The sequence below is a fragment of the Macaca thibetana genome, chromosome 5 (assembly GCF_024542745.1).
Source record: "Macaca thibetana thibetana isolate TM-01 chromosome 5, ASM2454274v1, whole genome shotgun sequence".
Lineage (NCBI taxonomy): Eukaryota > Metazoa > Chordata > Mammalia > Primates > Cercopithecidae > Macaca > Macaca thibetana.
In genome coordinates, this window is record NC_065582.1 from 176,322,352 (window position 1) to 176,334,879 (window position 12,528).

Sequence of the window (12,528 nt, forward strand, 5' to 3'; positions counted from 1 at the left end):
TAGGCACACGTGTGAAATCGACATGCAGGCTGCATGAATATTCCAGCTTAAATCCCGTGTCTGACCCAGAGCACTTTTTTGAGGCTCGGAGAGGAGTAGTTAGCACCTGTGAGGCGACCTTGGGGTCAGTTCACCACCCTTTGCTATAGCCCGGGAACACTGTGACATGAACAAGTGCATAAGTGAATCCATAGATTAATACATAAATCTACCAGTTACAGTCACATTAAGAAAGTGCTATGTTAACACCAAAGAGAGAAGTGGCCAGTTCTTCATTTTGTGGAGAGGATTGACAAGTTAATAAATGTAAAACACTTAGTGCCTGGGACCTATCAAGGCCATGATAAATTTTAGTTATATTTTCGTCATTATTACTGAGTCATTTTAATAAGTAGGATATAGTCCCCCTAAGATACCTATGGTAATGGACTTTCCAACTCAATGTCCCTTGATCTTCCTATATCTTGTCTCAGCTCATAGAATTTCTCATCTTTAGGAAAGCATTATATAATCCTTATTTCTTTATTTATTTATTTTGAGACAGGGTCTTGTTCTTGTTGCCCAGGCTGGAGTGCAGTGGCATGATCTTGGCTCACCGCAACCTCTGCCTCCCTTGTTCAAGCCATTCTCCTGCCTCAGCCTCCCGAGTAGCTGGGATTACAGGCATGTGCCACCACGCCTGGCTAATTTTGTATTTTTAGTAGAGATGGGGTTTCTCCATTTTGGTCAGGTTGGTCTGGAACTCCTGACCTCAGGTGATCCGCCCACCTTGGCCTCCCAAAGTGCTAGTATTACAGACATGAGCCACCGCGCCCAGCCAGGAAAGCATTATATAATTCTTAAATGCTTGGGTTTAAGGGGGTTTTTTCCTCTGAGAATAGAGGACGTGGACATGGTGTGCCTTTGCATGTGCCAGGCCCTTGGGCCAAATGCTGTGTAATTTGCTCTCACATGGAGTTCTTGAAAAAGCTCTGGAAAGGACATCTTAATGAACCTCATTTACTGGCGAGGAAACTGAGGCCTGAGATAGTTACAGCTTTTTTTTCCAACATGCACTACTTTGGTCTGCTAATAAAGAAAAGGAAGTAGAGTGACTCTGTGATAATATCCTAATAGCTTAATCAGACTGTCAGCCGGTTCACTAACTGTCTCGGCAAATAAGGAGCAACTCCTATCGCAGGCCATAGATTAGACCCTCCGCCTCCAGATGAGCTGCTCTAATTACTGTCACCAAGGAACCCTGAGAGAACCAAATGTCTGTTTTAAGAAGCTCCTTTCTGTGTTCATCTGGAATTTTCTCCTCCTTTGCATTCCCTATTTTTTTCCCATATGTGTTGAACGTACATTTCCACAGGTGAAAGAATGAATCAATGAAAGCATTCACTAATAATATAAATATATATACATAAATCAAGCAATGAGAAAGAAATCCAAGGCAGAATCCTGAGTTTTGGTGGGGTTTTATATGCACTAGAGCTATTCTGTGCAGTTAGCCATTAATAACTAATTTGATCTATTGAATCCTCATAGCCAACCTCTGGGGTAGGTGCTGTCAATATTTCATTTTAACAAACTGTGACACTGAGGCACAGAAATGCTAAGTATCCGGCCCAAAGTCACAGCTAGTAAATGGCAATTCTGGGATGCAGTATGTTTTGCAAAACATTGACTTCCATTACCAGTTGAAGGTATGCAGATTCTTGGCGTCTTGAGCCAAAAATTGGCAAAACACACAAACAAAGCCAGGAAAGAATGAAGCAACAAAAACAGAGATTTATTGAAAATGGAAGTGCACTCCACAGGATGGGAGTGGCCCAGGCACAGGGGCTTGAGCACCCTTACAGAATTTTCTGCGGTTTAAATATCTGCTAGAGGTTTCCATTGGTTACTTGGTGTTCATCCTATGTAAACGAAGAGGATAAAGTAAAGTTACAATCATTTACTCAGTGTAGGCCCTATGTAAATAGAAAGGATATATCCTGTCACAACTGAAGTGTTTCCATTTGATTTGGTTCTAGGAAGTCCTTAGATTCCCTGCCTCCAGGCCCTATTCTCATGTCTCGCTTCCATAGACAGACTCAAATAACACCATCGCAAATACAAGCAATCACCCACCCGTTTGAAAACACTGCAGGTTGAATCACAGTTAAAGAATAGTTAACACTTACTTGGAGCTTACTGTGTGCCAGGGAGTGGGTAAAAAATGACAATTCACAGGTGGTTTCTTCCTGCCTTCCCTCTGAGGGAGATGTGTAAGAGAAAGAGGGTCTGGATTTTACTCAGTTCCCTCATGCTTTTCACAGCCTGAGCCTTTTGTCTTGCTGAGGAAGAATCACACCTCTTTAAAACAAGATTAGCAAGGCTCTGCTAAATGCAAGCCAACAACTAGCTACTTTAGCCAGGGTCCAATTAAAGAAAGCATCTTCACCCAACTCAGCAGGAAAAACATGAGAAACAGCATCTTCAAAGATTACTTTAATTTCATGTCGTTTTGTAGCTATCTTGCCGCTTTTGAATTTAACCACACAGATGATGCAGCAATGCCTAACTCTTGGGAGTTATTTTGAGTGTGACATGAGTTGATGTAAATAGTGGCAGACACATAGAGGCAGGTGCTTAATAAGTACCACTTCCCCAGAAACTTCGCGGTTTAAAACAACTGAAATGTATTGTTTCACAGTGCTGGAGGACAGAAGTCCAACATCATGGTATCAGCAGGGCCACACTCCTTCCGGAGACTCCAGGGGAGAGTCACCCCTGACCTCTTCCAGCTTTCCGCAGCTGCCAGCAATCCTTGTCTTCCTTGATTTATGGCCATGTCACTGCAGTCTCAGCCTCTATGGTCACATGACCTTCTCCTCTCTACGGTCACGTGACCCTCTCCTCCTCCTATGGTCACGTGACCTTCTCTTCTCTGATCAAAATCTCCCACTGCTCCTATCTTATGAAGAAACACATGATTGCTTTTAGGGCCTACTGGGATAACCTCGGATAAGCACCCCCTCTCAGGATCCTTAACTTTATCCTGTATTATACCATATAAAATAGTATTAACTCTTTTATAATGTAAGGTCATATTCTAGATTCTGGGATTAGGACACGGACATATTGGGGGGAATCATTCAGCACTCGCTGCTCATTTACTTATTTATTGTCCGAGCATTAATTGTAGGCCTACAGTATGTTGGACTCAGTGTTGCATTCTGGGAACACAGAAAGAGTCATGTCAAGTCCCTGCCATCCAGAGAATACCCTGTTCATCTGTGCCGATCTCCGTAGGCACCTAAGCAAGAATGAGATTGTAGAACACCGGCCCTAGCCAGCCAAGGAGGCGCCTGCCTTAAACAACCTGCAGAGCTTAACTGCTGCCAAACATCGGCCCTGCATCTCGGTTTTATAAGTCATGTTTGTCAACACTTCTGTGAAATCTCAGAGAAGGGAGATTTCAATTTCAATTTCCAGATCTTTCCTTTTTGTTCTACAAATGTTTATATGTTTCTAAAAATCACCGTACATGTTTACATGATAAACTAAACTTTAAAGACTAGAGAACAATCAACCCATGGGTTTTTTTTCACACCTTCCCTGTCTGCTTCCTTCTCCTCCTGCTTGATTGGCATTTATCTCTTTCTCTTTTCTCCCCCTTTCCTTCTTTCACTCTCATATGTGTACCCAAACACATTTCTTTACTTTTCTGGAAGGAAACATTGCCCACAGTTCATATATACAATAAACACAAAAGGTTTAAACAAATGGGCCAGGCGTGGTGGCTCATGCGTATAATCCCAGCACTTTGGGATGCCAAAGTGGGTGGATCACGAGGCCAGGAGTTCAAGAACAGCCTGGCCAACATGGTGAAACCCCGTCTCTACTAAAAATACAAAAAGTAGCTGGGCATGGTGGCACGTGCCTGTAGTCCCAGCTACTTGGGAGGTTGAAGCAGAAGAATCGCTTGAATCTGGAAGGTGGAGGTTGCAGTGAGCCAAGATCATGCCACTACACTCCAGCCTGGTGACAGAGTGAGATTCCATCTCAAAAAAAAAAAAGAAAAGGTTTAAACAGATGTTAAGATCTGATATTAGCAAACATTGCTTGTCCCCCTGGAAAAGATTATTCAATATGCAAGAGCTTAAGTATAATCTTTTTTAAAAGTCTCTTCAGGACAATATTTCAGTTTTGACCCCATCATTAGAAACCAATAATAAGAAAAGACCAGTTCAGGCAAGGTGGCTCATGCCTGTAATCCCAGCACTTTAGGAGGCCGAGGTGGGTGGATCACTTGAGGTCAAGAGTTCAAGACCAACCCGGTCAATATGTTGAAACCCCATCTCTACTAAAACTACAAAAAGTTAGCTGGGCACCAATGCACATGCCTATAATCCCAGCTACTTGGGAGGCTGAGGAAGGAGAATTGCTTGAACCTAGGAGGCAGAGTTTGCAGTGAGCAGAGATTGTGCCGCTGCAATCCAGCCTGGGCAGCAGAGTGAGACTCCATCTCAAAAAAAAAAAAAAAAAAACAGGAAAGACCATGTGACTAATTGCCCCTGTCTTGCTTCCTACCACCTGTTAAAATTAATGAAATGTCATCCATGTAGCAGAATTTTAAAACAATTAATAGCAAATGTATTATTTGGGGACAATCTTTTTTTTTTTTTTTCTTTTGAGACTGAGTCTCACTCTGTCACCCAGGCTGGAGTGCAGTGGCGCAATCGCAGCTCACTGCAACCTCTACCTTCCGGGTTCAAGCGATTCTTCTGCTTCAGCCTCCCGAGTAGCTGGGACTACAGGCATGCGCCACCACGCTCGGCTAATTTTGTTTTTTGTATTTTTAGTAGAGATAGGGTTTCATCATATTGGTCAGGCTACTCTCAAACTCCTGACCTCGTGATCCACCCGCCTCGGCCTCCCAAAGTGCTGGGATTACAGACGTGAGCCCCCGAGCCCAGCCTGGGACAATCTTAAAGAAAACAGGAATGAGAATAGGAGAGATAAATCATCTTCCCTCTGAAGACTAACACTAGGAAAGATTTCCTTTTATCAATGTGGATTTAACCAATTTTGTGAAAGAGTTCTACCTGGAAAGTTTTTGCTGTTGTTGTTATTCACTTTTTGTTTTATCAAGCATGAAGAAAGAAAAAGAAAACTTTGTGCTTGGTTTAAAATTGGAAATGAAATACAAATTCTTCTTTTCCTAAAGGCTTACAGTAGTGGTCTGTAAACTTCTTGGTGATTTCATTGCTCTCCCATGATGTTCTTGGCAAATCTAGAAGGGAGGAGTTAATCGTAAGGCCTGGCATGTACTGAGCACTCACTGTGTGTCACGCTTTCTTCTAAATGCTGTATTGCTTATGCATCAATTCCATTCTCACAATGAACCTCAAAGTTAGGTCCTATCATTACCATCACTGTTGGTAGAATAACTGAGGCACAGACAATGCAAGAAACTTGCTGACAGTCACACTGCTAGTGGTTGGGAGAGCCAGGCTTTGAACTCAGGCATTTAGGCTCCACAGGCCCTCTACTTACAATTACCCTGCTGTAGTAGGAATTAATCTCCCCATTGGACAACGGGGAAAGTACCTTACCTTAGCATCGGGTGGAAACTCATATTTATTGTATACATAACATGGGTGGTGGTATAGTCTGAATGTTTGTATTCCTCCAAAATGTATGTGTTGAAATCCTAAGCCCTAAGGTGATGGTATTAGGAGGTGGGGACTTTGGAAAGTGATTCAGTCTCGAAGGTGGAGCCCTCACAAATGGGATTCGTTCCCTTGTAAAAGAGTGCATTGCTCTTTGGACCATGTGAGGATACAGCATTAAGGCAAGAAAATGGGCCTCTCCAGATACTGAATCTGCCAGTGCCTCAATCTTGGACTCCCCAGACTCCAGAACTGTGAGACATAAATTTCTACTGTTTCTAAGCTACCAGGTTTATAATACTTTTTGTTGCTGTTTGTTTTTTGAGATGAAGTCCATCTCCCAGCCTGGAGTGCAGTGACGCAATCACAGCTCACTGCAACCTCTGCCTCCCGGGTTCAAGCGATTCTCCTGCCTCAGCCTCCCAAGTAGCTGGGATTACAGGCACCCACCAGCATGCCTGGCTAATTTTTTATATTTTTGGTAGAGATGGGGTTTCACTATGTTGGCCAGGCTGACCTTGAACTCTTGAACTTAAGTGATCTGCCCGCCTTGGCCTCCCAAAATGCTGGGATTACGGGAGTGAGCCACCAGGCCTGGCCTAGTATTTTAACAGGCCAAACACACCAAGTCAGACTGACACATAGGTTATCTCACTGGAAACTGCTGCAGATCCAGTAAAGGTTTCAGAGGGACAAGGGACTTACAGATTGAACCAGGACTCTTTGGGTGTGAAAAGACAAACCCCAATTCAAATGAGCTCAGGCGGGAGAGAAGGAAATTTGTTATAATGTAACCAGAAAGGACAGAAATGGACTAGATCCAAGGACTAGTTAACATCAAGACATTCCCACTCTACATTTCTTTCCCCACATTTTTGTCCCCACTGTCGTATCTGTTTGCTCCTCACACCTCCCGGCATAATGGTAGGAAGGAGGAGATGACCCTGGAAGTCACATGTTTTTAGCGTTTTAGTTGCTTTCTGTTCAGTGCGCCACTAAGAAAAAATAATGTTCCCTCCCAACAGCCCCGAGGGAAGCCTCTGAGTGACCTGGTGAGGTTCTTATTAAGCCTCAATTGACAATTTTCACAGCACACATTTCTAAATGAAATTATTTGTTTGCATAGGAAATTATTTTCTGCCAGCTCCCAACAGAATGTCATCCCTGTGAGGCCCTAACTGGTCAATCTCATTCCCCGTTGGCTATTCCTGAGGCCTTCCAACATTTCTGCGCCTAGGATGCCCTGGGCAGAGGAAGGAGTAGGCAAGACCAAATCAGAGGCAGAGTAGCCCCCACGGAGGTGGCTCCCTTTCTTCAGGCTGTGTCATCTCTACCTTGGTGTGTTGGAGCATCAGAGGTCACAAGCTATAGGCAAAGTTGAAAAATAAAAAGAAATATCCAGAAAAGTGAGCCTTCATTCCTGGTCTCACCCTCCCTAGCCGTGGGAGACTCTGAGTAAGGCAGTCCACTTCTCTGAGCTGAAATTCCCTTAGCCCTTTAGGGAAGATCATTCCCCCTGCCCTGTTCACCTCACAGGCTTGCTAGGGAGGATCTAAGTTGTCTTGAAACATGGGAGGCAGGTTGAGCAAGCTCTTCCTAATTATCTCCCAATATTCTCCTTCGGGAACTCATCCAAACTCACCTAATCAGAATGACTGTATATGCAGAATGGACGTTGAAGACTCAGAGAGGGAGAGGGTGATAAGGGGGTTAAGGAATGAAAAATCACCTAGTGGGTAATACAATGTATATTATCTGGGTGACGGGTACACTAAAGCCCAGACCTCACCACTATACAATTCATCCACGTAACCAAAAGCCACTTGTACCTCTAAAGCTATTGAAATTTAAAAAATTACCATATGTGCTCAAGTTTTCTCAGTACCCTGTCCTTATGCATGGCCCTGTACATTCTCTGCTTTTAATGTCTTTAAACCCTCCTGTCTACTTATCTGGCATGACCCATAACATAGCCCATTTCAAGTCTGCATCCTTGACAAAGCACTTCCCCATTTCCCTAAACCTGAAATAATCTTCCTTTCCGTTAAATTGTCATAACACTTTATCTGTGTATCTAGAAACACTGAAATCTGCAGCCACCTCATTATTTCACAAGAAGCTCAAGGAGGGCAGCTGAACCGGCTAAGCAGCCCTGTGGTTGTCCCTGTTCTTTCTATGTATACTAGAATTCCTTAGACTTCGTTACTGGAGAGCAAGCTCACTGCAGGCATTGCCCTCCAATTTACTACATTCGAGCCTGAATCTTCTATATTTTTGCTGGTCAGAGCTAAGGTTGAGGTTTGGGAGGCAACAGAGATTACAAGGATTGATTGCTGTGTAACTAACCCACCTAAGTCACTTAAGATAGAAAGGCTGTGATAACAATAGAATGGAACTTGACCCGTGTGATCTGATTCCAGAGAGGGAAAACTCCCTGTGTAGGAAATTTAAAGAGCTGCCATAGGGCTCACTTTTGGTCATCTCAAGAACTTTTTTTCTCCCTTATCATTCTTATCACTCATCCTTCAAGCTTGCCATATTCTTTTTAAAAACTACTTCTAGTTGGGTGTGGTGGCTCATGCCTGTAATCCCAGCACTTTGGGAGGCCTAGGCAGGTGGGTCACCTGAGGTCAGGAGTTTGAGACCAGTCTGGCCAACATGGCAAAACCCTGTCTCTACTAAAAATATAAAAATAAGCTGGGCATGGTGGCCCATGCCTGCAATCCCAGCTACTTGGGAGGCTGAGGCAGGAAAATCGCTTGAACCCGGGAGGCAGAGGTTGCAGTGAGCCAAGATCACATTACTGCACTCCAGTCTGGGTGACAGAGCAAAAAAATGTCTCAGAAAAAAACAAACAAGAAAAAAAACTACTTCCTGAAACACCGTTACCATACAAAAATTGTTAAATTGGTTCACCTCTTCCCTGTACAAAATCAAGCACCTTAGCTATATTTTAACCTACAGACACAAAAGATATTTTAAAAATCATTAACTTTCTTTTCTGTGTTTCAGAAGTTTGATTCAGTAGAAGACATCATCGAACACTACAAGAATTTTCCCATTATACTAATTGATGGGAAAGATAAAAGTGGGGTCCATAGGAAACAGTGTTACCTCACTCAGCCATTCCCTCTCATCAGACACCTCTCACCTCTGTAGCCTGGTCTTTGTGTTATCTTTGGTTTACTGGATTCAGCGCTTCCATCGTTTTCATTGATTTCAAAAGATTATTGCCTGTGCCTTCAAGGGATGACTTTTTTGACTTTGTAGAAAAGAAAAACACTCTATAACAAAGTGGAAAATCAATCATGGTTTTGAAAGTTCAAACCACAGAGAAAATATTTATAACATGCAAAAAATAAAAACATTCTAGTAACTGGCCACTGGACAATAAATAAAAATAAATAAAAACTAGGGTTTTAAAAGTATCTTCTAAATAAAAACAGAAAATGCTATCAACATAGCTATTATGTTCATGATATAGGCGAGCAGCAAAGGGCACCAGAAGCTATTGCTTAAATGTTTGCAGCCAGCGCAGGACAAGTCAATGGGAAATTCCCAAATTTGTGCTCTTTACAGGGCACTGTGCTGCCTTTATGTCAGTCGTTGGGCCTTATACATCTACAATGTGTGGATGATTTCTTACACTAAAGATGTTGATGAATATTAGCTCTCTTTTATTGTAATCCTAGAAATTCAAGTATAGGGAAGAAATGTGGTATGGAAAACCAGCAATTGTGAATGTCACCTTGAAGACAGAAACTGAAAATATTCTGACCAGGGTGTGAAACAGCCAAGGGACCAGCCTCCAGCATCCTCTGCTTTGAGTAGCTTTAAGTCAAATGGAATTAACACATTCATAGTAAAGAGCTCAGATTATATCCTACACTAGCCTTCAGGCGAGCATATGTCTGAGGGAAACTAAAAACTGTATTAACAATTCCAATTATGGACTTCCATTCAAAGACACAGAAAAACTGTCCTCAAATTAGTGCTAATTCTTGCAGTAACATTGCACATGCCATGATATTATTCCCTGTAAAGGCTAAGAGGATTTAATTTTGTTATTGTTTTACAATAAAGATGAGGAAGCAGAGGCTCAAAGAAGCTGTCGATCTTAATATGAGAAGAGAGCCCAGATTGTAATCTGCTTTGCCTGGCTCCATGCAAGCTCATCTGCCCAGGTACATTCTCTGCGCTGTGGCATTTTACAATCAAGTTGAAAAGCTAATTTAAAAAAAAAGAGAGAGAGAGAGATAGATAGAAAGATAGAAACAATTACAAAATACAGATTTACCACCTTAAAATAAACAAACTCTTCTAGTGGGAATAAGCTTTTTTTAAAAAGATACTGTTGAAAATAACAGTGTATCATGATGCCAAATGGTACCAAAGCTTACATAGGAAATTCATAGAGCATGTAATGGTAGCATTGATGCAGAAAGAAAACCAAAAATAATTAAAAGGCAATAGAAGCAAATGAAAACAATAAAAACAATGCACAGGATTCTCTCTTTTGTAAGACAGCAGACAATGAGCTCTCTGGGAAAAGTTCTTAGCATCTACCCATCATCCAAATACCCGCTCAGATGTTCTCCTTTCACAAGGTCAATGTGAAGTGATGCCTATAAGTTACATCAGGAGCATTTAATGAAGAAGCTCTTTGTAAAACTGGAACTTTTGAGACCCAACTGAGCCTATCGTAGAGTATGCCTGCAGAGGATTACACAGAACCAAGAGACAAGAGTGTTTATATTGGAGCTTGGATACGAAAGAACTCACTGGTCCGGTCAGAGCTAAAAGCTGTATGGTTTCTGGTCATTCTCTACTGGAATTCAACAAGCCAGGGACAGTGTGGAAACAAGGACTTTACAGAAGGGCTCCAGGCTCATATCAGGAAAGAATCTGACCCTCACCCTAAAAAGCTACTGGAGATTACTCATACCTCCAACTCACTGATTCATTGAGGACATGCTATTCAATGCTGTGTTCTCAAGAAATGTCTATGAGTCCTCTCAACCATTGTTGTTGATAAAATAGGTGAATGTCAGGTGGGGGTTAGCATTTAATAAGGTGTACGTTTGAAATAATGTTTTATCACCTCTTCTTCATAAATACATGATATAATTCCAAGAAGAAACAAGAAGTAGAAATTCAGCATCCTTAAGATGACAGAAAGAATGAGGGGGAAAAGGAAGAAAAAAAAGAAATTAAGCATTTTGCAATAAAAAGCTCACAATATTTTTATGTATTTGAACATTTCCGTAAAAAATATAAAATGGAAAATATTGACATGGGCTGCTTCGGGTGATTGGGGTTTGAGGGACTGTGTTAGTCAGGTTTTCTAGAACTCAAGACACCAAGACAAAGTTAGAAGTGCAAACACTGATTGGAGGTTAATGTTTGAGAAAGGTAAAAGGGAGAAGAAACAGAAGTATGGGTATGGGGTGGGCTTTCAGGCTCCCACCTGTGAGAGGGAAAACGGGAGGTGTGGGGAGTGAGGAGAAAAACCATGAGATTCAGACCCAGCTCTGGGAGAGTCTTGGCAGGCTCATGGTGAGGCCCATAGCAAAGTTTGCCCAGAGAGGAGAGAGTGTCATGCTGGGCAGAAATGTCTGGGTCTTAGTGCCCCACCATGTTAAGTCATCGTCTGGGGCTATCCTGGGGAAAAAAAAAAAAAGACTTGCAAACGCTGCGGACAATCCAGAAGGCACAGCTGGAGGCTGTCCACTAACTTGCTGGCCAGAAAGTTCTTTCAACAGAGACTGAAGTGACCCACCTCTGGCCTGCCACAGCAACATTCTCAATTCACTGTTTTCAGTGTTGATCGTAGTAAGGACAATCACATTTACATTTTGCTTATAATGGATGATTAAATAATAAGGGTATATAAATTTGATTGTATTTGTTTCTTACAGCACTTCTGTAAAGAAGAGAGGGCAGCTTTCTCTAATGAATTTTATAATTGAGGAAATTGTACCTCATTGGCTAAAATCTCACAGTGACACAGTTGTGACTAGAACCAAGGTCTCCATATGCAATTATCCTATTCTTGGTCTACCTGCTTTATTAGATCTGTAACTGAATATTCAATGATTTGGATTCGGCATGCTCAAATTCCAGTGTTTTAATCCCTTTTCAACCATTACCTCATGTTTAGTTTAAAAGTATCACTTGATATCTGGTTTCAATAGAGTAATAGAATTTTAGCTTTATCCAATTACAGCACTTATGCTTTCTAGATTTTTTTTTTTGGACTAAATAATTCTCATTCCGGATAAATGTGCATAGCCCTCATCATTAGTCACGTACTGTGTTAGCACGTTTGTGTACTGCATGTGTATTCATTACTAAGCACTATTGTAGATGCTGAAAATAGAGCAGTGAATGAGTCAGAGAGATAGATGACAAATAAATATACAAACAAATAAGATAATCTAAGTCAGTTTCCCATTACTCAATTGGATTTCTATTTTAACACTTATCTCTGAGTGCTTGTGGGGTGATGCCAACATTAAATGTTTTGATGAAGCTCCTTTGAGATGGCTTTGAAAAGTCCCGAGTCAGAAAATTTAAAATTTTCCCAAACTTATTTATGTGGGGTGTGCATGTGTGTATGTGTGTGTGTGTTTAAGTAACTGCATCATGGCTGAAATCAGTTAAATCTCCTGTTCTAATTACTACGGAGGAATCAAATGAACCCCATTGTCAAATGTAGCCAATTATGTATGTGTGTACACAAATATAAATTTTTACGAGATAGCCTGTATTGTATATTAGCATTATATTTGTATGTCTTTTTATTCTGAGCAATATTTGTTCTAGCTAAGCACATTTACATTCATAATTTACAGCCTTACTAATTTAAATAAAAGCAAATATGTAA

At 41.5% G+C, this 12,528-nt stretch overlaps 1 protein-coding gene across 2 annotated transcripts in view; it reads left to right on the forward strand.

Annotated features, from left to right (window-relative positions):
* CLNK (cytokine dependent hematopoietic cell linker) overlaps nucleotides 1-12,528 on the forward strand; it is a 245,670-nt gene extending 233,142 nt beyond the window's left edge. For both annotated transcript variants that reach the window (XM_050792136.1, XM_050792137.1), the window contains exon 19: nucleotides 8,655-12,528. In XM_050792136.1, the coding sequence (XP_050648093.1) occupies nucleotides 8,655-8,801 (147 nt within the window). In that variant the 3' untranslated portion in view covers nucleotides 8,802-12,528. The remainder of the gene's footprint in view (nucleotides 1-8,654) is intronic.